Here is a 24,321-nt window from a genome sequence, read left to right as displayed (position 1 = left end):
GATGGATTCTTAGTGGGAACATTGAATCCTTCCAGGTGACTCACATAGCAGCAGGTATTTGCTGGTTGGGATGCCCTCCGACCAGGTTTAACGGCTAAGTCAACAGGACTCACAAGTAAGTTCTTGCAATCTCCATGTCCATTGAATTTTGAGTACATGATGTTTTGCCTCAGTTTACAATTAACTTGATTATGCCTCATTAGCATTCATTATAATCAGCAGGACCATAGCGCAGCTTAATCCATCAACCATTCTGCAAGGACATCTGGCTAATTCATTAACTCACAGCACCAATTATGAACACTCCTTCTACCCGGTTATTTTGGAGGCTGCTGGTCTTGACCTGCCCTTCCTGGTTTTGGTATAGTTCTTACTCTTTCTGGAAATCTTTGACTTATAGTAAAGTTATCTGTTCTTTTCAACTTACATAGATACACTGTTTCCCAAACAGATATACCGAACTTCAAGTAAGAAACAAGAGTCCCATATATGCCAAACCTACCTACTTACTAAAATGCTGTTTCTATACTTTCTTTGAGTTATAACTAGCTTTGCCATTACATATAATATTAACTTTTCCTTTTTGATCGCTAAGGACTCATGGCTTTTCACAGACTCAACTTGTTCTTGTAAATCAGCAACTGTAGACCTAGTTACTCTTTGTTGTATCTAAGTTGTTACAACCTGCCCTGAGGACCTTCTTTCCTTTTCACCTGATTCCTTTGTCCTTTCAGCAATAGCTCAGCACTTTTGGCAGCAGCCCGGTTTTCTGGCAATAGTAAGATGTCTCAGGCCATGGCAATTTCTTTTTGCTCCCAGATGTGAACTTGGGTTCTCTGAAGGAGCCCTGGCTACTGCTAACGAAAAATGCTATTAAGATCACTACGTGTGTGCTGAGGGTACATGATGTGTGTGCTGGTGATGAGACGGCACCCTATGGCCGCTGAAAAGAATGAACGAGAAAAGACATTGCTTCCTAAGGTCATAATTATGTTCTCAAATTGCTCAAATCATTTGAATATTACAACATCTTTTTTATATACAATTTTAAATGGATTCTTCCCTACAACGTGTCTATTCAGATTTTTAACACTTCACTCAGACTGTGATTACCTCAATCTCTGATTTTTAGCACTGTGCCTCCAGGTCCATTATTTTGTGGCCCCTCTTACGTATCCTTTATCAAAATTTGCATTCAAGAAAACATAAAATTATGTATACAAATTATTCTGGCTTCATGTAAATGCATGTTTGCCATATAGCTATTAGATATAATTATAAAACTATTGACACAAATGTATTCAATTATGTTAATTTATTATTGCATAATGAAATGTCATTTCATGTAATACATTTCTGGCACAAATTCACTCCTGTGCCTGTCTTGAGAGGCTGAAGAGGCCACCAGACGGCAAGCTGGGAGGCTCACGCCCTCTAGGAACTGTCGCTGAAGCAGGATGCTATTATTTAGACAATTTAGAGCAATTTATATTTACTTCTATTAATGTGCCTTCACTAATTGAAGGCATTCTGGGACAGTACGCAAATGGAGAGTATAAAGATGTTTGCTGACTGAATACGTGCCAATCACTCAGCAGGGCCATGGGTGGACTCATCTCTCCATTTGCAAATCTGGTCCTGTAGAAAGGGACTGTCTCTTGGTCATTTCTGAATGACTGTGGCCAGTAATGATAGGGGCTTAGTGATTCTTCTTTGAACAGAGAAGAAGGAAAATACCATGAGAATAACAGAGAAAATCATAGCTGCCCAAATCATTAATTCAGGAATATCATTCACAATCCACTATTTTTTTTAAAATTTGACTTTATTAATATTCTGAGGCAACTGGGTTTGAGACAAATTTTAAATTGCTTCACTTCCAAAATTCATTTTGGTCACAACATCCAGGAGTAACCCGTCGGTTAATCAATAACATTTAAATACTGTTGTTAGAAAGGCAACCCAGCACAAAACCAATACTGTCAGCAATCAGAACAACTCTAATTTCCTGACGGAAATCAATTCACAGCAAAATAGTGGTTATTGCAAATATTTATCCGTCTGAAAGGGAACACTCATCCGTGCAGCTTTTTGAGCAGTTCATTTGCAAATCAAAGACTGTGATGAGTTCCACTCAGCCATCTATCTTGAGACTTGGAAGCACTGTGGGAGGCGGTGGGTGTGTAGCAATAACCCTAGGATTGCCTTGAAGTGGCCCTTTTGGGGATGGGTGGGTAGTGTGGACATATCCCACATGCGATGTGGGGAAAGTACTGGGCATGGAGACCAGGTCTACACCTGGGTTGTCACTGACCTGCTGTATGAGGTCAGAAAGCCACCTAACCTCTCTGCACACTTTTCTCTTCTTGAAAAGAAGGATATTCTTATTTGTCCAATTTAGCCCTCCTATTGTTGTGAAAAGGAAGAGGTGGGGGGAGGGATACCTCTTAAGTTATATTTAATGGACTGGGTAAATTTGGGGTCTTATAATCTTGAGTCTCTATTTCCCAAGAACAGGGTTAAGGAGCAAGACAAGGTTTCCAATAAATCCAAGCATCATCCTCCAGCTCAATGATCTGTGCTGCTGTTCAGTCGCCGTGTCACAGCCAATTCTTCGAGACCCCATGGACTGCGGCACGCCAGGGAACTGTCCCTCACCATCTCCCAGAGTTGTGGGATGTTCGTGGGAGTTTTACTAACTATAAAACAAGTGCCAATGAGAACAAATGTGTTCACTGAGTAACACTGCAGTAGGAGCTGGAAACAAAGATAAAAAAATCTGCGTGGCTTCTGTGCTCAAGAAGTTCATAGTCTAGATGCGTTGGGAGGGGGCTGTGTAAACAGATAAATGCAGTGGGCTTGGGATGGTGCAGGCCCGAAGTGTGAGCAGGAATGTGGGAACAGTCATGAGCTGAAAGAGAATTCCTTAAACTGAGCCGCAAAAGAGGGGAAGTTATTTCGGGCAAAGGCTTACAACAGGCAAAGATTAGTATTTCAGAAGAACCAGAAAAACAAATCAGTATTTCCCAAATTTTTCACTTCAAGTTCACTTTCACATTTATCTCTGTTACCACATAAAACCATTTTAAGTCGACTAATTTTAGAAAATGTAAACAAGTTGGATTTAAAAAGAAAACTTTACACGATTACTACCAAAAATTACATTATTTGCTATAAACAGAAGCAAACCTTTAAAATAAAAGCAACAGGAACTCATTAATTTAATAAATCACTGTCAGGCTGTTCCTAGTTTTGGTGGCCAAAGGGGTGACCAGGATGAAATCAGGATAAATTAATGTCAGACAGTTAATAAATCCTATGGAGAAAACAGAGTGACTTAGGAAGGTTCCTTTGGATGGGGTGGCCCGGCAGGGCCCGCTACAGTATGTCATTTGAGCAGATATCTGAAGAAAGTGGTAGACCGAAAAGGAAAAGGTCATTACAACTCAAGCAGATGCTGTGGCTTGCAGAAACAAGGCTGCGAGCCAGATTCACGGAGAGGGGTAAGTGATGGGGTGGCGGGCTCACAGCCAGCCGACACTTTCTGCAAGATAGTCTAGAGCGTGGAGAGGCAGGCGCTCGGTCGAGGGGGTTCCAGCTGCTGAATTCTATCTGTAAGACTAAATCTAAGCTGAAGCTCCAATCCTTTGGCCACCTGATGCGAAGAACTGACTCACTGGAAAAGACCCTGATGCTGGGAAAGACTGAAGGCAGGAGAAGAAGGGGACAAGAGAGGATGAGATGGTTTGGATGGCATCGCCGACTCGATGGACAGGAGTTTCCGTAAACTCCGGGAGTTGGGGATGGACAGGGAGGTCTGACGCGCTGCAGTGCAGAGTCGGACACGACTGAGCGACTGAACTGAACTGATTCCTAGCGGAAAGCATCTGCAAACAGTGCAACCTTGGAAAGAGAGTGAGCGAGGCCGGCTGTGACCGCCCCGACTGACAATTTAGTAAATAAATGAAAGCCAAGAAAAGTCACGTCGCTGAGAACTGGGACAAGAAAGCGGAAACTCTCCTTCTTCGTCCAGCCCGGTGCGGTCCAAGGATGGGGCTGGCAGGCAGACGCCGGGTCCGGGCAGAGCAGGGTAGACTCGCGCTTCTGCAGTCCTCACTCCCGGCCTCCCGTGAGCCCCTTTCCGGGAGAGGCTCAAAACGCGGAGCCGGCAAATCCGCGGAACCGGATGGCTAAGCCGGGATATGGAGTCGGCGCACGCGCAGTGGCCCGACCGAGCCCGGCCGCTCTCGCCGCTGGGGGGGAGGGTCATCCGAGCCTGACGTCCGCGACGCCGACGTCAGCGCCCCGGGAAGAGGAGGGCGAAGACTCCATCCGCCATGTTGGATGCCGCAGATTCGCCATAACCGCGCCGGCTCTTTTCTTAAAAAAATAAAAATAAAAAGCGAAGCATCAGTGGGGCGCCCCGCCTTCTCGGTCGGCGCGGGAGGGGGCCCGGAAGAGCCCGACGCTTTTTTTTCCCTCCGCGGCAGGGGCGTTGCCATGGAGACGCGGGCGGCAGGTGAGCCGGGCTGGGGGTTGGGGTGGGGATGGGTGGGGGTGGGGCGCAGCGCGGCGCGCGGGAAGCCGTTGCGAGCTCGGAGTCGGGAAGGAGCGCGCGGGCCGCTGGGCGGCGGAGGGATCTACGGCCCTGGGCGGAGAGCGGACGTAGCGGCGTCCTTCGACGGCACGTTCGGTCGCTAGCAGTATCCCGCCGCCTCGGGTTTTTATTGAGAAAAAAAGTAACGAGGATGCTAGCGGAAGAACGAGCGAGGGAAGGCAGTGCGCGCGCGCGTGCGCGGAGCCGTTTCCAGGGCAACGGGTGGGGCTGGGGCGCGCGCCAGCGACCGAGCGCAGGCGTGCCGGCGGGCGGGATGTTCGAATCCCCGCGCCGCCCACTCTTTGGCCGCTCTGCCTCCTTCTTGCCTGCCCTCAGTTTCCTCCTCCGTGAATTGGGTAGCTCCTTCAGACCCACGTTCCTTAGGCAGGGTGTGTTGAAGGGACAAGGTTCCACCGAGCTGCTGAAGGAAAGTTTCTTTGTGTCCTGAAGAGGGAACCATAAACGCCAGAGATTATTAGCATTCTGGCTGCCGGTAACCCTGTAACATCCTGTGATAAACTAATTTATCCTCTACCTGCCGCCTAGCCCTGCGGGCCCCTTGGTCCTCACCCGTTAAAGTTAAGCTGAAATGCCACCTCCTCCAGGCAGCCGTCCGTCTCTGGCTTCCGGGCGGGGGGAGGCAGCCTTTCTGCCCTTGGACGCAAGAGCAGGATGGATCTTCTGAACACCTGGCCCGAGCCCCTTGACGCTGAGCTTGGGGCTCCTTCCTGCGTGATTAACAAGAAGCGTCTGCACTGGGGCACTGACCTCGCGCTTCCTGCCTCTCTGTTTCTACCAACAGTTCTAATTTGTATGTCTTTTACTGACGAGGAACAAAAGTTCAGAGAGGTCAACTTCATACAGTTTGGAAATGGCAGAACTGAGGCTTTAAAAATCAACTTCCTCCAGCTTGGGATGAAATCCAGACTTCGGGGTGCCTGCCCGGCTTGAACTTCTGGCTCCTGGAAGCTCAAGTGCCTGGCCTCCAGTGGGTGCTGTAGGGTACCTTTATCGAAGGGAAGAGTGAATATCTGGCTGCACTGACCACCTCCTGCCCCTTCCAGACTGGTTCCCTAGCAGAGCCCAGTGACTTAAGGAATAATTGATATAAGTTTGGTGTCATATGGTGACTCGGACTGGAAAGAATCTGCCTACAGTGCGGGAGACCCGGGTTCGATCCCTGAGTCGGGAAGATCCCCTGGAGAAGGGAATGGCAACCCACTCCAGTATTCTTGCCTGGAAAATCCCATGGATGGAGGAGCCTGGTGGGCTACAGTCCATGGGGTCCCTAATAGTTGGACATGACTAAGCAATTAACACCGAGTGTCATAGGGCATACCATCAACAATGGCCCCTCCAACATCAACTGCTGAGTCTATAACCATGTTGAAGCAGTTATACTGAGTGTCCCCCATACTGAGGGTTGCAGAAGGCATTTGAGCTTATGTATGGTATTTGGTGCCCAGACGCCAGGGGCACGTTTCATGGATTCTTCAGTTGAAGCATCTCTATATGCCAGGCAGGGATGAGTAAAGAGCCCTTGGACCCTTGGTTCTGCCCTCATACTATTGTGTCAGATTCCGACAAGGAGAGCCAGTACAGTAAAGTGTGTGTGTGTGTGTGTGTGTGTGTGTGTGATGATGAAGCAGACCCAGATCCCCAGGAGCTGTGAACTATGCCTGGCATGCTTTCTGACAATAATGATGTTACCGAATCCAAAACCCGTACTGCTTGCCACACGATGGGTCAGTAAATCGAGAGATGAATCACTGGGGCAAGGAACAGTGAGTTTATTTGGAAAGCCAGCAGCTGGAGAAGATGATGGACCAGTGTCCCAAAGCACAGTTGTACCTGAGTTAGAATTCAGGCTTCTTTTATAATAAAAGGGGAGAGGGGGAGTGGTTGGTTGGTACAAACTTCTTGGTGTCTGAATCCTTAGTTCTTGTACCTGTGCTCCTAGGTCTGGTTACAATGTTCCTATAAACCTCCAAGACAAACATTATTCTCTGTTCTGCAAGTTTTTATCTGTATGAATGGAAAAGTGTTGTACTTTAAAGGTCAGAGCCTTGAGAAGGGGCCATTCTGTGTATTTCAGGCTGTAGGCAAGGGTTTCTTGACTGGTAGCAAAAACAATAGAATACAAAGGTTAAAGTAGAAGAAACAGATCAGATGTGGAGTCAGACTTGATCTTCCCTACTGAACTGTCTTTGGTGCTTCCCTTCTCCCAAGTATAGATACATGGCATGCACTGCCCACTTCTCTTCTGGAGTTTACCTAACAGTTTCTAAAAACAATCCTGGACATTGTTGTAGTTGCCTTGACTTTTCAGCTATAAGTGACACAGATCATGTTTTAGAATATATTGCTGTTAACTTGCCATCTCTAATTCCTGAAGAGAGTCTCCTGTTTCGCTTGGTTGTTGGATTACGGCAGGAGAGTCAGTACAATAAGTGATAAGGTGGAGTCGTGTTTGGCCTCTAAGGTGCAGCTTCTAGGTGGTGAGCCTGCCGTGATGGTCACCACCTTGAACTGGAGATCTGCCTGCTGCCACACTGCTCCCTTCTCAGTCCATTTACCTTGTAGAACAATGATTCCTGTGTTACCTTACAATTTACCCAACAACTTGTCAAAGACAGCTATCCTTCAGTAGAATTAAGTGTCTGCCTAAGGCAAGGGCAGTCAGGAATTAGATATATTAAAAAGACTCTCCCGTAATTGCATTTCCTTTTATAGACAGTTTCATGCAGGCTGCTTCTGCAAACCTCCCCTGCGAGAGGAGCCGGTTTAATTATGTAGAAGGGATTTAGCCTGGAGTTAAGTTTTCTTTTTGTTCTCAACTGTTTATCCTGTTAAACTTTCACTGTCTTTGCAGTTTCTCAAGGGCAGGTGTCAACTTTAAGGGCAGGAACAGCCTGGAGGGTGGAATGAACACGTGCTCTGGGGCCTGGGATCTGCTCTCACCAGATTCCTGCAGGAGATGCCCTGGGCCGGTGCCCTGGAGGCTGGTGGTCCTGCTCCTCATCCCTTTCACCCAGACCCAGTCTGTCTGCCCTGCAGCCTAATGCTTTGTCACCTGCTTGCTTCTTGAAAACATTTGTGATTGGAAAAGTGTGACAGATGTTGACTGATTTTTTTTTAAAGAAAAAAAAATCTGAGAGTGAAGCAAATAGTCATATTAAAAACTTATTACAGGTTTGAAGTTACAGTCTTTTTTTTTTTTTTAAGTAGAGTCAACTTAAAAAAATTTATTTTCCTTTGTTTGACTGTGTTGGGTCTTAGTTGTGGCATGCGCGATTTTCAACCTTCCCTGTGGCACGTGGGCTCTTAGTTGTGACATGTGAGATCTAGTTCCCTGACCAGAGCTCCGACCTGGGCCTCTGCTGGGAGCACAGCTTATAAGCAGATTATAGCGGCTTCCCCAATAGCTCAGTTGGTAAAGAATCCACCTGCAATGCAGGAGACCCCGGTTTGATTCCTGGGTTGGCAAGATCTGCTGGAGAAGGGATAGGCTACTCACTCCAGTATTCTTGGGCTTCCATTGTGGCTCAGCTGGTAAAGAATCCACCTGTAGTGCGTGAGACCTGGGTTCGAGCCCTGGGATGGGAAGATCCCCTGGAGAAGGGGAAGGCTACCCACTCCAGTATCCTGACCTGGAGAATTCCGTGGACTGGGTCACAAAGAGTTGGACACGACTGAGCGACTTTCACAAGCAGATCATGCTTGGCATATTAATAGAAAAAAAAAATGGGGTTACAGACTTTTCTGCTTCTAAATCATGTAACAAATGGAGCTGCGAATTGCTTAACTCTGGAATCCAGCACCTTTGTGCCCCCGCTGGGTCAGGACCAAGGCAGGATGGAACGGTGGGCACCAGCTTCAGAGGCAGCTGCTGGCCTTGTTGGAGTGTAGGGGGTTGAGGGGACCAGATCAGTTATGGCATCTGGAGCCAAGGAACAGGGGGTTTTGGGAGTAGCATTCTGGAAAATGGGGGTCTTGGATGTCCTGGCAACTTGGAAGGGTTGGTAAGTCAGCCCCAGGACTCCCTGTAGGGCCCTGGCTGGCTTCCTTATTTCTGTTGAATGTTTTCTTCCCATCTCTGCCAGCAGGACTCTTCTTCAGGGGCCACCACCACTGCCTTGCCCTGTAGGGTCCACCCTCCCTCCCTCTCTCCTTCCCTCCCTTCTTTCTTCTAAGCGGCTTCCCTGGTTCACCCAGATGTTTGTGTGAAACTTTGTGCCGGGAAGCGAGAATGCAGAGTCAGATGTGACTCACTGACTCCTCTTGAGGGTCTCATGCAGTCCCAGGAGTGGAAAACGGATCCTTTGGGAGATGGTGCCAGACGTCATGATGGAACTAAGCCCCGAGAATTGAGGGTTTGAGGGGTGGGGTGCAGCTCCCCCTATCCCAGCCAGTCAACCTTGGTCCTTTTGTTGAAAAAATATGTGGGTACATTTCTGAGCCCTTAGGTCTATTCCATTGATCTGTTTATCCTCCATCCGCATGGCACTGTCTGAATTACTGTAGTTTTCTAGTCATTTTTGAGCTTATAAAGAATAAACAGGAGGGCGTTCTTTGGAGGGGCAGAAATGCAGGCAGGAGCGAGACCCGGTAACAGGCACTGTCGTGGTGCAGCGGTGGCCGTGGGAATGGGGGTTGGGGCAGGTTTAGAGACGTGAGGCAGAGGAAAGCCCCGTGGGACTAGGCTGATCGGGCTTTAACTTAGAGACCAGCTAGTCTTCGTCTGTGTTTGTTTTTAGGGGAAAGAGCAGTGATGAACCGAACTGGCACAGGGACACGAAACTTCGCAGGCTCCGTATACATGGCCCGGGTCCATCATTTCCAGGAGGGCCACACGGCCACACTTCCCCTCACTGGGCAGGAGTCAGGCTTGCACACACGGCCAGGGTCCATCATTTCCAGGAGGGCCACACGGCCACACTTCCCCTCACTGGGCAGGAGTCAGGCTTGCACACACGGCCAGGGTCCATCATTTCCAGGAGGGCCACACGGCCACACTTCCCCTCACTGGGCAGGAGTCAGGCTTGCACACACGGCCAGGGTCCATCATTTCCAGGAGGGCCACACGGCCACACTTCCCGTCACCGGGCAGGAGTCAGAGGACCAGCGAAGTTGCGGGTTTGGGGGTCTGGGTTGGCCTGCGGCGGGCCCACCCTGAGCCGCCCCTTCTCCCCCAGCCCTGGATCTTGGGTGTTTCTCTAGGAAGCAGGAGCTGAGCCTTGGTTAACGATCTTCTCAGGGATTCTAAGGTGAACATTCTGGAAATGTTCTAGTCCTTCTGACAAAGGAAATGCAGCATTTCTGTTTACAAATAAATATGTTTGTTAGCCTCATTGATCTCTTTAGGCTTTTTTTTTTTTCTCTTTAAGCTTTTAACTGATTGTGAATTAAGTGATATTGATGGTTTTGGAGTTTATAATCTTTTAGAGGAGACAGAGGTTAAACAAACACACCACCAAATACATGATTACAAATTGGGGAAATTGCTTCAAAGTGGAGGGTGGTGGGGGAGTGGGCAAGAGAAAGTAACGGAGACCTAATTTGTATTGAAGGGGGTTTCAGAAAAGTCTCTCTGAGAAACTGAAGTTAAAGCTAAACCTAGGTTCTGGATTTTTTTTTTTTTTAAAGTTTGGTGATCAGAAGGCAGCCCTCTCCACTTTGCAGAATTTCTTTTATGATTAAAAAATTTTTTTATATTGGACTGTTGTTGATTTACAATATTGTGTTAGTTTTAGGTATACAGCAAAGTGATTTAGTTGTACATGTCTATTCTCTTTTAACTTCTTTTTCCACTTAGGTTATTACAGAATACTGAGCAGAGTTCCCTGTGCTATACAGTAGGTCCTTGTTTGATTATCTGTTTTAAACATAGGGTGTGTACATGTCAATCCCAAACTCCCAATTTATTCCCTTTTCCCTTTAGTAACCATAAGGCGGTTCTCTAGGTGTGTAAGTCTGTTTTGTAAATAAGTTCATGTGTATTCCTCACCCCCCCCCCGCCCCCCCCGCCTGCATCGCTATCATATGATATTTGTCTTTTTCTGTCTGACTTACCTCACTTAGGTAAGTGATCATCTTCAGAATTTCAGGCAGCTCAGAACTAGCTCACGGCCGGAGTTCTCCTTTGCCCTCTGTTGCCGCCTAGGGGTCATATGTGGGAAAGGCCCTGCTGCAGGAGCTCAGGAGACACCTTTGTCTACCCAGGTGGCAGCTGCCAATGCAGATGTCAGGCACGACTGAGGGACTGGGGTGCTGGGCCTACAGGGGAGGAGACCCAGGGGCCACTGGGTAGCCTGATCAGATGCAGTGGGAGGGACTGGTCTTGCCAGGGTCACCCCGAGGCTGCACTAGCTGGAGCTGGATCAGGGAGAAGGACGGGCTGCCTGAACTTCAAAAGTTCCCTGCCTCGTAAACAGAGTGGTTGTAGTTGTTCAGTCGCTCAGTCGTGTCCGACTCTTTGCGACCCCATGGACTGTAGCACGCCAGGCTTCCCGATCCTTCACCAACTCCTGGAGTTTACTCAAACTCATGTCTATTGAGTTGGTGATGCCATCCAACCATCTCATCCTCTGTCGTCCCCTTCTCCTCCTGCCCTCAATCTTTCCCAGCATCAGGGTCTTTTCCAATGAGTCAGTTCTTCCCATCAGGTGGCCACAGTATTGGAGCTTCAGCTTCGGCATCAGTCCTTCCAATGAACATTCAGGGTTGATTTCCTTTAGGATAGACTGGTTGGATCTTCTTGCTGTCCAAGGGACTCTTAAGAGTCTTCTCCATCACCACAGTTTGAAGGCATCAGTTCTTTGGTGCTCAGCTTTCTTTATTGTCCAGCTCTCACATCCGTACATGACTACTGGAAAAACCATGGCTTTGACTAGATGGACTTTTGTTTGCAAAGTAATGTCTCTGCTTTTTAATATGCTTTTTGGTCATTGCTTTTCTTCTGAGGAGCAAGTGTCTTTTAATTTCATGGCTGCAGTCACCATATGCAGTGATTTTGGAGCCCAAGAAAATAAAGCCTGTCGCTGTTTCCATTGTGTCCCCATCTTTTTGCCGTGAAGTGATGGGACAGGAGACATTGAGGTAGCTGCTCAACTAATAAGGGGAGTGTAGGGCACTGGCGGGAAGACTGGACTCTATCTCTTCTAAAGCAGGAGTCTATGAATTTGGGCCACAAACAAAACCACAGTCACTTTAAATTGTTTTCATGAACAAAATAGAATTATTTACTTATGATTCTGGAGTTTGTATCTTACTCATTTTAAAATGTGCTTAGCATACATAGTATGTGGTACATCTTAGGCATTCATTAAATGTTGAATTGTATGACTAAGTTGAAAATTTCTTTTTTCCCCAGTATAAAACTGAATGACCCAGGGATGTGGAGAGTACACCTGATGCTTACTTCCTGTGTTAGTTACCAGGAAGAAGGAACCAGATGATTCTGGTGGCCTGGAGCTGGGTGGCTGGTGGGGTTTGGAAAATTCGTTTCCTTGTGGCGCTTGCTTAAATTTAAAGGTCTGCTCTGGAATTTGAACAGACTTTAGACACATCTGAGTATTAGAGGGCAGTTCTTTCTTCTGGAATTAATTGTTGAGTTCAAAATGCTTTTTAACTGAGATCAATCACAGGCTTTCATGATAAGTAGAGCAGGTATTTCAGATTCGCCATTGAATTTGTGTGTTTCCCACAGTTCCTGTCGGACTGTTATTTTATCTCCTTTGATTATGACCTCAGGAGCCCAGAGCAGACAGCCAGCTTCTAGATGATAATAAATGAAGTGTCCCCGTCCTCAGCCTCTTTGTTTTTTTTCACTGGAGGCTGGTTGCTTTACAGTGTTGCTGGTTTCTGCTGTGCAGCAGCGTGACTCAGGCGTAAGCGTACACGCCCATGCCGCCGCTCCTGGCCACCCCAGAGCGCCGGTCCCGCTCCCTGTGCTCTGCAGCAGCTCCTGCCCGCCGGCGGTTCCACTCCTGCTGGGGTCTGTGTCAGGGCTCCTTGGTCAGTTCATCCCGCCTCTCCTTCCCCTGCCACGTCCGTAACTGCCTGTTTCTCAACAGCGTGGACAGGAGTTCTGGTCGACATGGTCTAAGCTTCCTAATTCCTTGTCTCCATTTTCCTAAGTCTGTGGGTCCCCAAAGATTTTGGGGTGCTGGAGGCCCTCTCCCGTCCCACTGGCTGCCAGGGAGTGGGCGCTGCAAACCACATTTGTCTAATCTGCAGTGAAAAAACTGCCGGTGTCCTGGAGAGAACGTGAGACTAGATTTGTGTTCTAGTCCAGACTGTCACGTGCTTGTAAGTGGAAAATACACACCAGATTGTGAATATTTAGTACAGCAACCACAATAAAAAAAGAATGTTGAACTCTCTCATCCGTTTCTAATCTCATGGATTACAAGGGAAAGAGTAATATTTGGATATACTGGGGTAACAAAGCGTAGTATTAGAATTAATTTTCCTTGTTTCATTTTAATGCGGCTGCTTGAAAAATTTGAAATCACACCAGTGGTCCTGTTTCTGTGGACGGCGCCGGCCTGGCGGGGGGCGTTGGGCCTCTTGAGCCCTGGTGGTCTAAATGGCAGCCCTCGCAGAGCCGCACGTGAGTGTGTTTCTGCACGAGAGGCAGTGTCCGTGGGCAAGCGCTCACACTGGCCATCTGCACGTTGGGGAACGGTGTGCGTGCTGAGCCACGCCCCCTAGCGGGTGGCTGTGTGTGCAAGCCCGTCTCCCCTGCCTGTCCCTGTCCTGGGCACCTGTGTCGCGTGGAGCAGCCCTGTGCCCGGTATTGCCTCCGCGCGATTGACCCCTGCCCCCACCGTCCTCGTGAGGTCAGCAGGGCGGCTGCAGTGGTCTCCGTGGGTTTCCAGCCATGGACGTGTGGGTTCGTCAGGGGAGAGGCCCCTCCAGACGCGTAGAAGTAGCCACGGTGGGGTCTGAGCCCGAAGCCTCCATCCCGAGGCCCAGTGCTGAAGCCAGCGCCAGGCGGCCCATCACCTTCCAAAGTTAAGACTGATGGTGCCCCTCCCACCACACACAAAGGAACCCAAATAAACTAAAACAACGAAACCCCTAGACCGGAAACTCAGAGGCCTGGTGGCGGCGGCCATGGGCATTGCTAAAACAGGAGAGCACTTTGCACATCTTGTTTATCCCGTGGAAATGACCCCGGCGATGTGGTGGTCAGCCTGGGAGTTCTGGGGCCACCTTGGTGACTTGCGTAAGGGAAGTGGTGATGTCAGGGGTCCCCGTGGGGGCTCCCACCTCCTTGGAGCCTCCCCCACATCTGCTGGGGCGGGCATAGCGCTGCCACTTAGAGAACTGGGTGATGGGGATGTGGTTCCTGTTTACATCAAATTATTTATGGTGCTTTCCCACGGAAAGGGCCCCAGGGCTGCTCTTCAGCTCTGATTATGGTAAATATGAGTAGACTCTATTGCCCAGGGCTCTCACTTTGAGAGTGCTTAAAAATAACTTAAAAAAAAATTATGCCAAGTTTCAACGTGGAAGAAATGCGTATGCATAAAATTATAATGCCACTGTTTGGCCCAGGCTTAATTATAGCTGATACTGAGCATTTCTCATTTTATTTCGTTAATCCAGTTTCAACAAAGGAACACCCAGGGGCTTTCTCCTTTGCATCTAATAGAAATGTTAACTTTGTGGGGCTATGGAAGTTGGCGTGCTCATCAGCATTTCATGAGCTGAATGGTAATAATACCACAAATGAGGGCATGCATTTATTGGAACTTCCGCCCACTGAGTCTCAGAGCTGGGGGCCGGGTATCTTGGAGGTGGAGGTGGCAAGCGGGAGGGCAGGTGCCTTTTGGGCCCCTCCGGGCGTGGGAGCAGCGGGCGCTGGCTGGGGCTGCTGGCACACCCTGGGTTCCGTCCAGGCGGCTCTGTCCGTCTGTCTGTAAATTAGCCTCTGGGTGAGGCTCAGAGAGCAGGTTCCGTTCTAAGCCATTCGAAGGCCACTTCTCACTGGGGCCTCGAGAGGCTCACAGACTTAGGCAGACTCCTCTGCCACCATGGAGGCGGGGCGCAGGGGACCCAGGTCCTGACTCAGGTGGGCGCCCTTCCTGCTGCTTTGTTTGCAGCGGTGCCTCCAGAGGGGTCGGTCAGCGAGCTGGGAGCGCCCTGCCGATCCAGCAGACGCCCAGCAGGTGTGGGCGTGGAGGCCCAGGAGGCCGGGTCCGCGTGCCTGGGCGCAGGGCTGCGGGGCGGGTTCACGGCCTGATCTGGGCTTCTCAGCCCACTGTGTGCTCACCGCTGTTGGTGACCTCGGAGTCCCCTCGAAGTGGGGAGAGCCGCCCCTCCCTCACTGGATTAATGTGAAAATGAAGTGGGTGGCGGACCAAGGATGGCATCTGGTGGAGTTAAGACTCAGGGAATGTTCACTGTATTTTCATGAGGGTCTGCCTGCCCCGTCTTGGGAGTGGCTTCATCCCAGGAATGGGGGTGTAGTGCTCAGACTGGTCACCAGAGGGTGCTGCTGGCGCGTGTATGATGTGCACTCTGGCCTGAAGGCCCGGGTTTACTCTGTGTGCTGGTAACCTTTTTTTTGCCAAGGAAAGCTGGTCCGCTGTATGTGGTGGTTCTCTGTTCCCTGCTTCAGACCTGCTGCCAAGCTGTGTGGAGGCATGTTTATTAAATGTGTGTTCTGGTGGGTTGGTGGCCCTGCATCTGGCATTCTCATTTCCTGAAGGGAGTTGCTGTTGTAAATTGCATAAAATAAACACACAGAGAGTAAAGTTCCCTTTTTGGTGTAGCTCCTCTTAGTTGTGATTAATTGTTAGAAATATCTCTGTAGCCACAAAGCTGGGTATAGGGTGGGGCCCAAGGCTTCTTGTGTTCTTCACATGGTCCTACTGGTTCCGACCTGTGTTTCTACCTGATTTTTTTAAGTTCCTTATACGTGGACCGAGTAGTTTTGAAAACATATAGGCCTGAACTTGATCTGCCGGGGCAGGTTACAGCTGCTTCATCTGTAACATGGGAGAGTAATACCTTTGTGGCCAGCTCCTTAGGGCCGCTGTGTACAGCTGTGCAGGTTGCACACTGCACAAGAGCAGCATGTCTAAGGGCATCATCTCACGCCATGGATTTGTGTATTCATTATGACAGTTTTCTGCAAGTGGTAGAAAAGTATCTTGTTCTCACAAAATCAATATGTTATGACCACTTTCTGATAGGGGGAGCTAATGTCTTTAGGAAATGGCACCCTTTTTCCTTTCTCACAGAGGTGCCTTGCAGGCTGGCAGCCACCCTGCTCGTCAGGGTGAGAGGTGACAGGGAATGTGGCCCTCAGGGAAGGTTTGCCGCTTCCCTTGAAAGCAGAGTTTGAAGTGCTGTCATGGAGGTGAGCCCAGAGGCAGGGCCCCTAGGCAAGTGTGTGTGTTGGGGGTGCCAAGTAGGGACACGGGGCCTTCCAGGGGAAGAGCAGGGGTTGTTGGGAGTCCAGCCTCCCAGGCTCTTAGCCCATGCTGCGTCTCCATCAGAACCTGGGAATGTCTCTGTGTTTCACTATTGAAAGACTCACATTTTAACATGTCTAACATCTGGAGGTGTCTTACAGTTGATGTGATAAGACTCCTGCATGCCTTAATTTATTTGGTAGCATTTTAATCTTCTTTTAGTCATATTGTAAAGTATCCATGCATCTGAAGATAGATGCTGTCTAAGATTTGAGGAAATAGGATAATGAAACCCATTTCATGGGAGTGTCGTGCAGATTAGACACGCCTGGCCTGAGCCTTGCGTGCTGCCAGCTCATGGTGGGGGTGTGATTGATTTAAACTTCCGACTCTTCTCCTGCTTCCTCTTTGAATTCCTTTATTTTGGTTACAGCGAGTTCTCAGAAAGTGCGATGGTGATGATGATGTTATATTAAGCATATCCACAGCTCGTTAAAAGTTGTGCGAAACAGACTAAATGGAACGAAAGTATTTTGATCAAGCCCGGGCCCCCTTTCCTGAAGATAAAGGGAAAGAGTATTTTCGATTGCAGTAAGCTGCACAGTGTGAGGGTTTACTCCCGCCTTGGGTGTAACAGCAGTCTGGCTGCGTGTTACTAAAGTGTTTCCACTCCTGTTGGGATGCTGCCAGCCTGTAAGAGTTTAATAACTTAAGGGCAAGTGAACAACAGGAAGACAAAACCTAACTCCAAAGGAATCTGCCATCCGACTTTTTTCATGAGGTCGGCAGTTTAATAGGATCTTAGCTTAGTCTGTTGAACTCTATTTAAAGTTGATCAATCCAAGTAAAAGACGGTTAAAAAGCAGAGGATGGCATACTAATCGAGGAGAGGAAGGAAGAGAGCTTTGTTTTTACACTATAGTTTTTAAATAGAGAAATCTCATGGTCTGGTAATGAGCATTCTGTCTCCTTATGGTCATCAATAAATATTTGGGCTGTTTGTAGTCATCAGCTCACCTGACATTTATCGAGCACCTACTGTGTTCCTAGCGGCAGCCAGGCTGAGAGGAGGATGGCTAATGTTGGGTCTGGCGGGGCTCCGGCGGCAGGTGGTGTGGGGGGTGGTGTGGGGGGTCCTGGGGCCGATCCCCTTCTCCTCCCGGAGGTGGGCAGGGGCCTGGACTGAGCCCTGCTGCCCCCCGGGAACTGCCTCACTCCAGCCCTGTGGGACGCAGAGACCTCTCAGATGTGGGGCCGCTGCTAATGCCGCTTCTGTTAGACAACATCCTTTGAGTTTATGCTCAGGGTCCCTGTCTGTGACACGCGATGTCCCCTCTCACTTCTCTGTGGGGAGCCCAGCACTGGGGGGTGGAGGGAGGGAAGAGGCCTCAGGGTGCTGGGAGCCCTGGGGGGACTTTGGGGACGTGTAAGTGGGGTGCCCCTGCCTCTTTCCCTCCCAGACTCACAGCAGAAGCTCCGTGCTCCGGCATGCTATCCTTCCCAGGGGCTGGTCAGCTGTTGTCTCTACCCCGCACGCTTCTGTGTTATCCGACTGTTCGACAGCTTCGCCCTGTGGCTCCTGTAATAATTAATAACAGTGATTTTAAACGGGGGTGCCGAGGGCCGGGAGACCTGGAACACCTGCATCCTGCTCTGCTCTTCCCATCCCAACAGGAGATGCCCTTACATAGGACAACAGCAAAATTCTCCTTGACGGTGGGCTGGGCTGGATGTGCTGGGAGCTGGCCAGAGCCCGAAACTTCAGCTCAAGGCTGGACTAACCTTCGCTGGTTTCCTCGGGGGCCCGAGATGTGGGGAGGGGTTCCTCAGGAGCAAGCCAGCTCCAGCCGCCTGATTCCAAAGGGGCTGCCTGATTGTAAAGGCGGGGGCGGGGGGCCCAGCCAGCCCACACCTGTGACCCATCAGCGCCCAGGGGCGCTCCCCAGGGTCCCAGCCACCCTCCCTGGACTGCAGGCCCGTCCAGGTCGTGGCCTTCCTCTGGGAGGAGTGGACAGAGGCACTCGCTCACTTGTCTCTGGTCCCCCAGGCAGGGTGAGCAAGTGGGGGTCAGAGGTCACAGGCAGGACCCAGCTCTTCCTGGCTGGGAGTGTTTGCAAATCAGGGTTCAGAAATGAGGACTTGTTGATGTGGTTATTTTAAGATTTTCCATTTTAACAGTACAGAGTAGCTGGTTACAAACTGGCAAAAAAAAAATCACAGAAATTGAGTGCTCAAGCTCCAGACTTCTGTGACTTTGCTTGTGCTGAACACGCCGTTTCCCCTCCCGAGTCCTTTTGATAAGGATGAGTGCACAGTAATTGAACCTAAAAATGCAGCCAAATTATAGCATCTTCATCAGAATTAGATGACAACATAATTATGCTTGTATTTCAGGGTATAAGACCTTTTTTTTTCCCCTCTATGCGTCTACTATGAAAAAATGAGAAGAGCAGCTTTGTTGTTATTTGGGTAGATGAACAGTTCTTCACGTCTGGGGGCCGCAGCCCGACGTGCCCGTTCCCCGTGTTTCCGCGTCTTGTCTGCGCTGTGGTTTGAGCATGTCCTTGCAGGGTGCACGGCCTCCTTCCGAGTCAGAGGCCTGGGGCATGTTACAGACGCCATTCTAGCGGGGACACTGCGGATGGGGCGGCACTCATGACAGCAGAGACGAGCTCATCCACCTGCACGGCTCTGGGGGCCATGTGGTCCAGCCGGCTGTTGTGTAGCCGTGCTCCCATCAGTGCTGACCCAGGAGACCGAGTGGTCCCATCAGTGCTGACCCGGGAGGCCGTGTGGTTCCACCGACTGTTGTGTAGCTGTGCTCCCATCAGTGCTGACCCTGTTGTGTAGCCGTGTTCTCATCAGTGTTGACCCTGTTGTGTCGCTGTCTTCCCATCAGTGCTGACCCCGGGAGGCCATGTGGTACATTGTAGAGCTTGGGGCTGCTGCTGCTGCTGCTGCTGCTAAGTTGCTTCAGTCGTGTCCGACTCTGTACGACCCCATAGATGGCAGCTCACCAGGCTCCTCCGTCCCTGGGATTCTCTAGGCAAGAACACTGGAGTGGGTTGCCATTTCCTTCTCCAATGCATGAAAGTGAAAAGTGAAAGTGGAGTCTCTCAGTCGTGTCTGACTCTTTGCGACCCCATGGACTGAAGCCTACCAGGCTCCTCCGTCCATGGATTTTCCAGGCAAGAGTGCTGGAGTGGGGTGCCATCGCCTTCTCTAGGTCAGGCTGGGTGCCCCCTGAGGCCAGCCTTTCTGAGCCCCAGGCCTGTACCTGTAGCTGAGAGCTCAGGGAGCACGCGAGGTCATGTTGTGGGCAGGTCCTGGAGCCAGTCTGGTGCCCTTGGGCGCCCCAGGGCCCTTCCCAGGTCCGCTTTCAAGATCCTTTCAGTGCCTCCTCCGGGAAGCCTTCCTAGCACTTTAGCCCAGGATCTCTGCCTTCCCTCTGCCCAGCGTGTCTGCTGTTTACAGCAGCGTCTTGGCTCAGATGTCCCTTGAACAGCTACCCCGGGCAGGCTGGAGGAGGCAGCCTTGGACAGGAGGCTGCCCTGCCTGAGCCACTCAGCGCTCATCACTTGTTGCCACAACCTGAATGCTGTGTGTACCCGTCACCTCGCTTCTCAACCTTCCTGATTTTTAAACTCATGTAAACAGGAGATTCAAGAGACTCGGGTTCTGTCCCTGGGTCGGGAAGATCCCCTGGAGGAGGAAATGGCAACCCACTCCAGTATTCTTGCCTGGAGAATCCCACGCACAGAGGAGCCTGGTGGGCTGTAGTCCATGGGGATCGCAAACAGCTGGACATGACTGAGAACGCACACATAGACTCATTGTAGGAAATCCAGAAGTGACTATAAGAAAAGAGTCCAGCAGGCAGGATCCTTTCTGCCTGGCCATCTGTTCTTCCGTCCATCACCCGTAAATCTGTCTCTCCCTTAGGAACAAAGTCACGCACCTGTCGAGCTGTGGTGCGTCCCACTCTGTAGAAGTGAATGTTCATCCTGAGCATTTTCTGTGTCGTCCAGGATTCTTCCCCCTTCCCCCTTTGGTTCTCAGCGGCTTGTGGGACTGCTCTGGGGGATGTGTCCTGGCATGCCCGCTGTGGAGCACGCAGATGGTTTCTGGGACTTGTCATCCTGAATGACCTCTGTGTTGAGCATCTCTGCGCAGAGTCCTTGTTTGCATTTTGGACGATTATGAAGCCAGATATCAAGAAGTAGGACCACTGCTCAGAAGTCATGAGCGAGTGTCTTCGGGGCTCTTGGCCCCTTGGTTGGTGGCAGGCGTGTCTCTGTCAGCATTCAGGGCCCGGGTCCTGCAGGGGGGTGCCAGGCCGGCCTCCCGACGCCGCGGCTTCCCTGGCCTCAGCGCAGGTGTGGGCTGCCTCCCCACCTCTGTCTCCATTCCATGCTGCAGCCTCTCCTCTGTGACAGTCGTCCTGGGTCGGGTATCCTTGTCTTTGCCAGCATCCTGGGGACTCCAGACCCAGCACTGGACCCATGGTGGGCATTTGGGAAGTGTGCCGAATGACACAGATGGCCATGGCCAGGAGGCATCCCAGGCCGCCCAGGCCTTCGGGCTGTGGGGGATCCTGGGCAGTGGGTTAGTTAACAGGCGGTGCCATCGCTTGGTCACGTGCAGATGCACAAGGAGTCTTATCTGTGTGGTCTCCAGACAGTGCTTGGTGTGCCTGGGGACTAAGGGGCCCTCACAGGAGCCCTGTGGTCCCCCAAAGTGCTGCTGTTACCTGTCTTAGAATTCCCTTTTCTCCTGAAAGCATAGCAGGAATCAAGAGTAAGTCCAGGCTACTTGGGTAATAGTTGCAGTGAAAACTCTATGATGCGGTTGTTCTGGGCGGGTCTGTCTCCCCAGTGGGCTGGTGGCTCGTCTGTGGAGGACCCCACGCCCAGTTCATCTGAGTTCCGGACGCCTGACGTGGGGGCCACCCTGTGGCCACTGCTCCACAGACGCTGAAATGACCAAGAAAGCACTTGGTATGTGGTTTGGGGATTATGTTCCTCTCTGGAGTGATTTTCACTTCAGACTTGGTTGACTACAGGGAAAAGTGTTTTAGCTTTAACTTGGAGGCAGCTCAGCTCACGGTCTGCAGCCAGAGTTCATGTCAGCAGGCGGCAGAGTCCAGGCTTTGACCTGGGCAGGTTGCTTCTTCTCACAGCCTCAGTGTCCTCAGCTGTGGAATAGGGATGACAACCCCCTTTGCCTAAATCGTAGGGGTCATTGTGGGGTCAGCAAGACACTCAGTGAAAATGACATGGCCTCTTATGACGAAAGGCATCTATCACTGAAATCTCTTCTTGTTTTGGAAGCATTTCGGGTTCCTTAGGAACGAAGCATTTCTTGGAAAAAATAAAATATCGATTGGTGGTGTTCACGAGAGACTTTCATTGATGAAGCAATGTTCTGCTTTGTTAAATTTCCATTTCGTGTGTTATTTGGTGAAGAATTCTCGTAGGTCATTACCCTGCCTGCTTATTGGTGGAAAAGCCCTTTCTTTGAAGGCAAGAGAGGGACTTGGTTTCTGGGACCCAGGCGCCTCCTGGGCACCACCCTCACTGTGGCAGCGCCGTGCCAGCCCACTGCCTCGTGAAATTCCAAAGAAAGAATTTTCTGGCAGCCGGGGCTACATAAAGCAAGCAGTGAGCTGCCTGGCCAGACGCAGCCTGTGGGAGGCTGGCCATCGCTCAGATGAGCAGCCTTCAGTATTTTTTCTTTGGCAGTTGGACGCAACCACTGTTTTTTGTGAAGATGAAATGACATATTTTGCTTTTGTTTCTTTTCCTTACAGAAAACCCAGCCATCTTCATGTGTAAATGTTGTAACCTTTTCTCACCAAGTCAGTCGGAACTCCTCTCCCACGTTTCTGAGAAGCACGCAGAGGAAGGGGTTAATGCGGATGAAATCATCATTCCCCTCAGGCCTCTGAGTACCCCTGAGCCCACCAACCCAGGCAAACCCGGAGATGGTAAGGGGGCTGGGGTGCTGGGCGAGGGTGCCTGTAGGTGGCAGTGCTGCTCATTTGCTTTCAAATACTTTGCTTCTAGGGCTTCCCTGGTGGACTAGTGATAAAGAACCCGCCTGCCAATGCAGGAGACGAGGGTTTGATCCCTGGGTTGGGAAGATCCCCTGGAGAAGGAAATGGCAACCCACTCGAGTAGTCTTGCCTGGACAGTGCCATGGACAGAGGAGCCTGGCGGGCTGCCGTCCATGGGGTCGCAAAAGAGTTGTGCACACTGGAGTGACAACAGGAACAAGAACAACAGCTTTGATGCTGTTTCTGTCTGGCAGGTGTAGGGCCTCAGAGGAATCCAAGTTTCCAACCAGAAGCCACAATAATTTCCATTTGTAGATCTTCTCAAATAGGATTGTGTCTCTGAATTCCCTGTACCCAGTCTTTATAGGTGCTGCTCCAGTGTCTGGTCGGTATATGGAGGGATGAATGAATGACTGAATGAAAGGAGTCAACACCATCCCAACAGGGCAAAAAGCACAAGCTTGTTGTCAGAGAAGTGTGGGTTTAACCCAGTTCCAGCACCGGCTCCTGTATTACCTGAAGCAGGTGATGTTTTCTCTGAGCCTCACCCTGCTCACCTGAAAAATTAAAACAGACCAGCCTGTTTCAAGGGGGGGCTGTGAGGATGAGGTCAGAGATAGGGCATAGCACCACGGGTGATGCCTGGTACAGGGAGGACAAAAGGGAACCATTACGATAACATACGTCATGAGTGAATAAGTATAGATAATCTTAGAAACACGTGGATGGCCCATGTGTACCTGGAGCAAGGATTCCCGTCGCAGAATCCTTCAGGTTCACAGTCCGTGTCGGACGTGAAATACACTGGTTTGCAGTGTCCAGACACCTCCCACTGAATGGCATCAGAGGCAGCAGGTGGCTGGATTGGAAGAACCATCCAGGCACTGTAATTAGGTCCCTGCAGACAAAGAAAATGTATAGTCTGGGAGGAACAGCTGCAGGCCAGAGTCAGAAAAAGCCCCCACAAAACTCTTTTTCCGTGATGAGAGAGGATGGCCAGTCCCCTGTGCCTAAGCTCAGTCTGTGGCAGTAGACTTCTCATCGCAGGATTCATTAGTTACAGTAATAATCCAATTGCTCTTTCCTGGGAATATTCAGGCTGGCATCTCGGAACGGGCTGGCTTATTGATCATCCGTCTGACACCGTTAACAAGGAGAGACTCTAGACACAAAGTGTTTTGGTTAATGAGTCCCTCTGGCCATTCCCAGGGTGCTCAGAGAAGCTTGCCTGACAGAGGATTGAGTTGTCGGGAAGTTAGGAGAAGTTCTATTTAACTCTTAGTGGCATGAGGAGAAACTGAGAGAAGCCAGCGTCTGAAACTCCTAATGGCAAGTGAGGAGGGCCAGGAGGTGTCTGCATCGCCGTCACTGATCTGGGTGGTGTGTCTGGGGCGTTCCTCCTCCCCTCCCGCCAGCTCTGGAGACAGGGCTGACCTCTACCCGCCAGAGGAAGCTGGAGTGAGGGGGCGGGTTACACATGATTGCTTTGGGGAGGAAGAGCATGGGGGTGGGGGAAGGTCTGTGTCAGACACTGAGCATCTGCCCCTTGACCTGATGAAAGGATGGGCAGACAATCCGAGTAGACCTAATGGCCATCAGGTATGTAAAAAAGTGTTCAACATCACTAATCACTGGGGAAATGCAAGTCAACACCACTGTGAGCTGTCACCCACCTCCCGGTTGTGAGAATGGCTGTCATGAAAATGAAAAGAGGTAACAAGTGTCGATGAGGGTGTGGAGAACAGGGACCCCTCCTGCCCTATTGGTGGGAATGTGAATAGGCGCAGTCATTGTGGAAGGCAGTAGGGCAGGTCCTTAAACAATTAAAAATTGCACCACCACGTGATCCGGAGATCCCACTGCTGGGCCTGTGTTCAAAGGAAACAAAGTCAGGATCTTAAAGAGATAGCCCCGTCCCATGCCCACTGCAGTGTTAAATCTCCGCTTATCTTTGGTTTCACTTCCCATGCTTTCTCTTACTCTTGGTCAACTGTAGTCTAGAAATCGTAAGTGGGAAAATTCCAGAAATAAAAATCACACATCAGTTTTAAATTGCACGCTCTTCTGAGTAGTGTGATGGGTGCTTTCCTTCCTGAGGCCCCAACCTGCTGACATGACATCATCCTGAGGTCCCCACCCACTGACATGACATCATCTTGAGGTCCCCACCCACTGACATGACATCATCCTGAGGTCCCCACCCACTGACATGACGTCATCCTGAGGTCCCCACCCACTGA

The 24,321-nt window shown here is 50.3% G+C and overlaps 1 protein-coding gene and 2 long non-coding RNA genes across 8 annotated transcripts in view; 1 reads left to right on the top strand and 2 right to left on the bottom strand.

Moving 5' to 3' along the window:
• Nucleotides 1–1,806: 1,806 nt before the first annotated feature.
• LOC147359703 (uncharacterized) lies at nt 1,807–5,394 on the bottom strand. Its single transcript, XR_015140340.1, has 3 exons — nt 5,168–5,394; nt 4,924–5,041; nt 1,807–4,380 (listed from the first exon to the last, which is right to left on the bottom strand). It is a non-coding gene; the product is annotated as an uncharacterized LOC147359703 (long non-coding RNA).
• The window catches only part of ZFAT (zinc finger and AT-hook domain containing), a 157,665-nt gene continuing 137,688 nt past the window's right edge, over nt 4,345–24,321 (top strand). For all 6 annotated transcript variants that reach the window (XR_015140338.1, XR_015140337.1, XR_015140339.1 and 3 more), the window contains exons 1-2: nt 4,345–4,519; nt 21,836–22,012. Coding sequence is in view for 3 of the 6 variants with exons in the window: in XM_086335591.1 (XP_086191717.1) it covers nt 4,345–4,519; nt 21,836–22,012 (352 nt within the window). In the remaining 3 variants the exon portion in view is untranslated. The remainder of the gene's footprint in view (nt 4,520–21,835; nt 22,013–24,321) is intronic.
• On the bottom strand, nt 7,842–10,852 carry LOC147359702 (uncharacterized). Its single transcript, XR_015140341.1, has 2 exons — nt 10,670–10,852; nt 7,842–9,916 (listed from the first exon to the last, which is right to left on the bottom strand). It is a non-coding gene; the product is annotated as an uncharacterized LOC147359702 (long non-coding RNA).

This window comes from Bos grunniens, chromosome 14 (assembly GCF_055505025.1).
Source record: "Bos grunniens cultivar Pamir isolate PY7600 chromosome 14, Bosgru_T2T1.0, whole genome shotgun sequence".
Lineage (NCBI taxonomy): Eukaryota > Metazoa > Chordata > Mammalia > Artiodactyla > Bovidae > Bos > Bos grunniens.
Note: the sequence above shows the minus strand (reverse complement) of the source record. Positions and strands in the feature narration are given on the sequence as shown.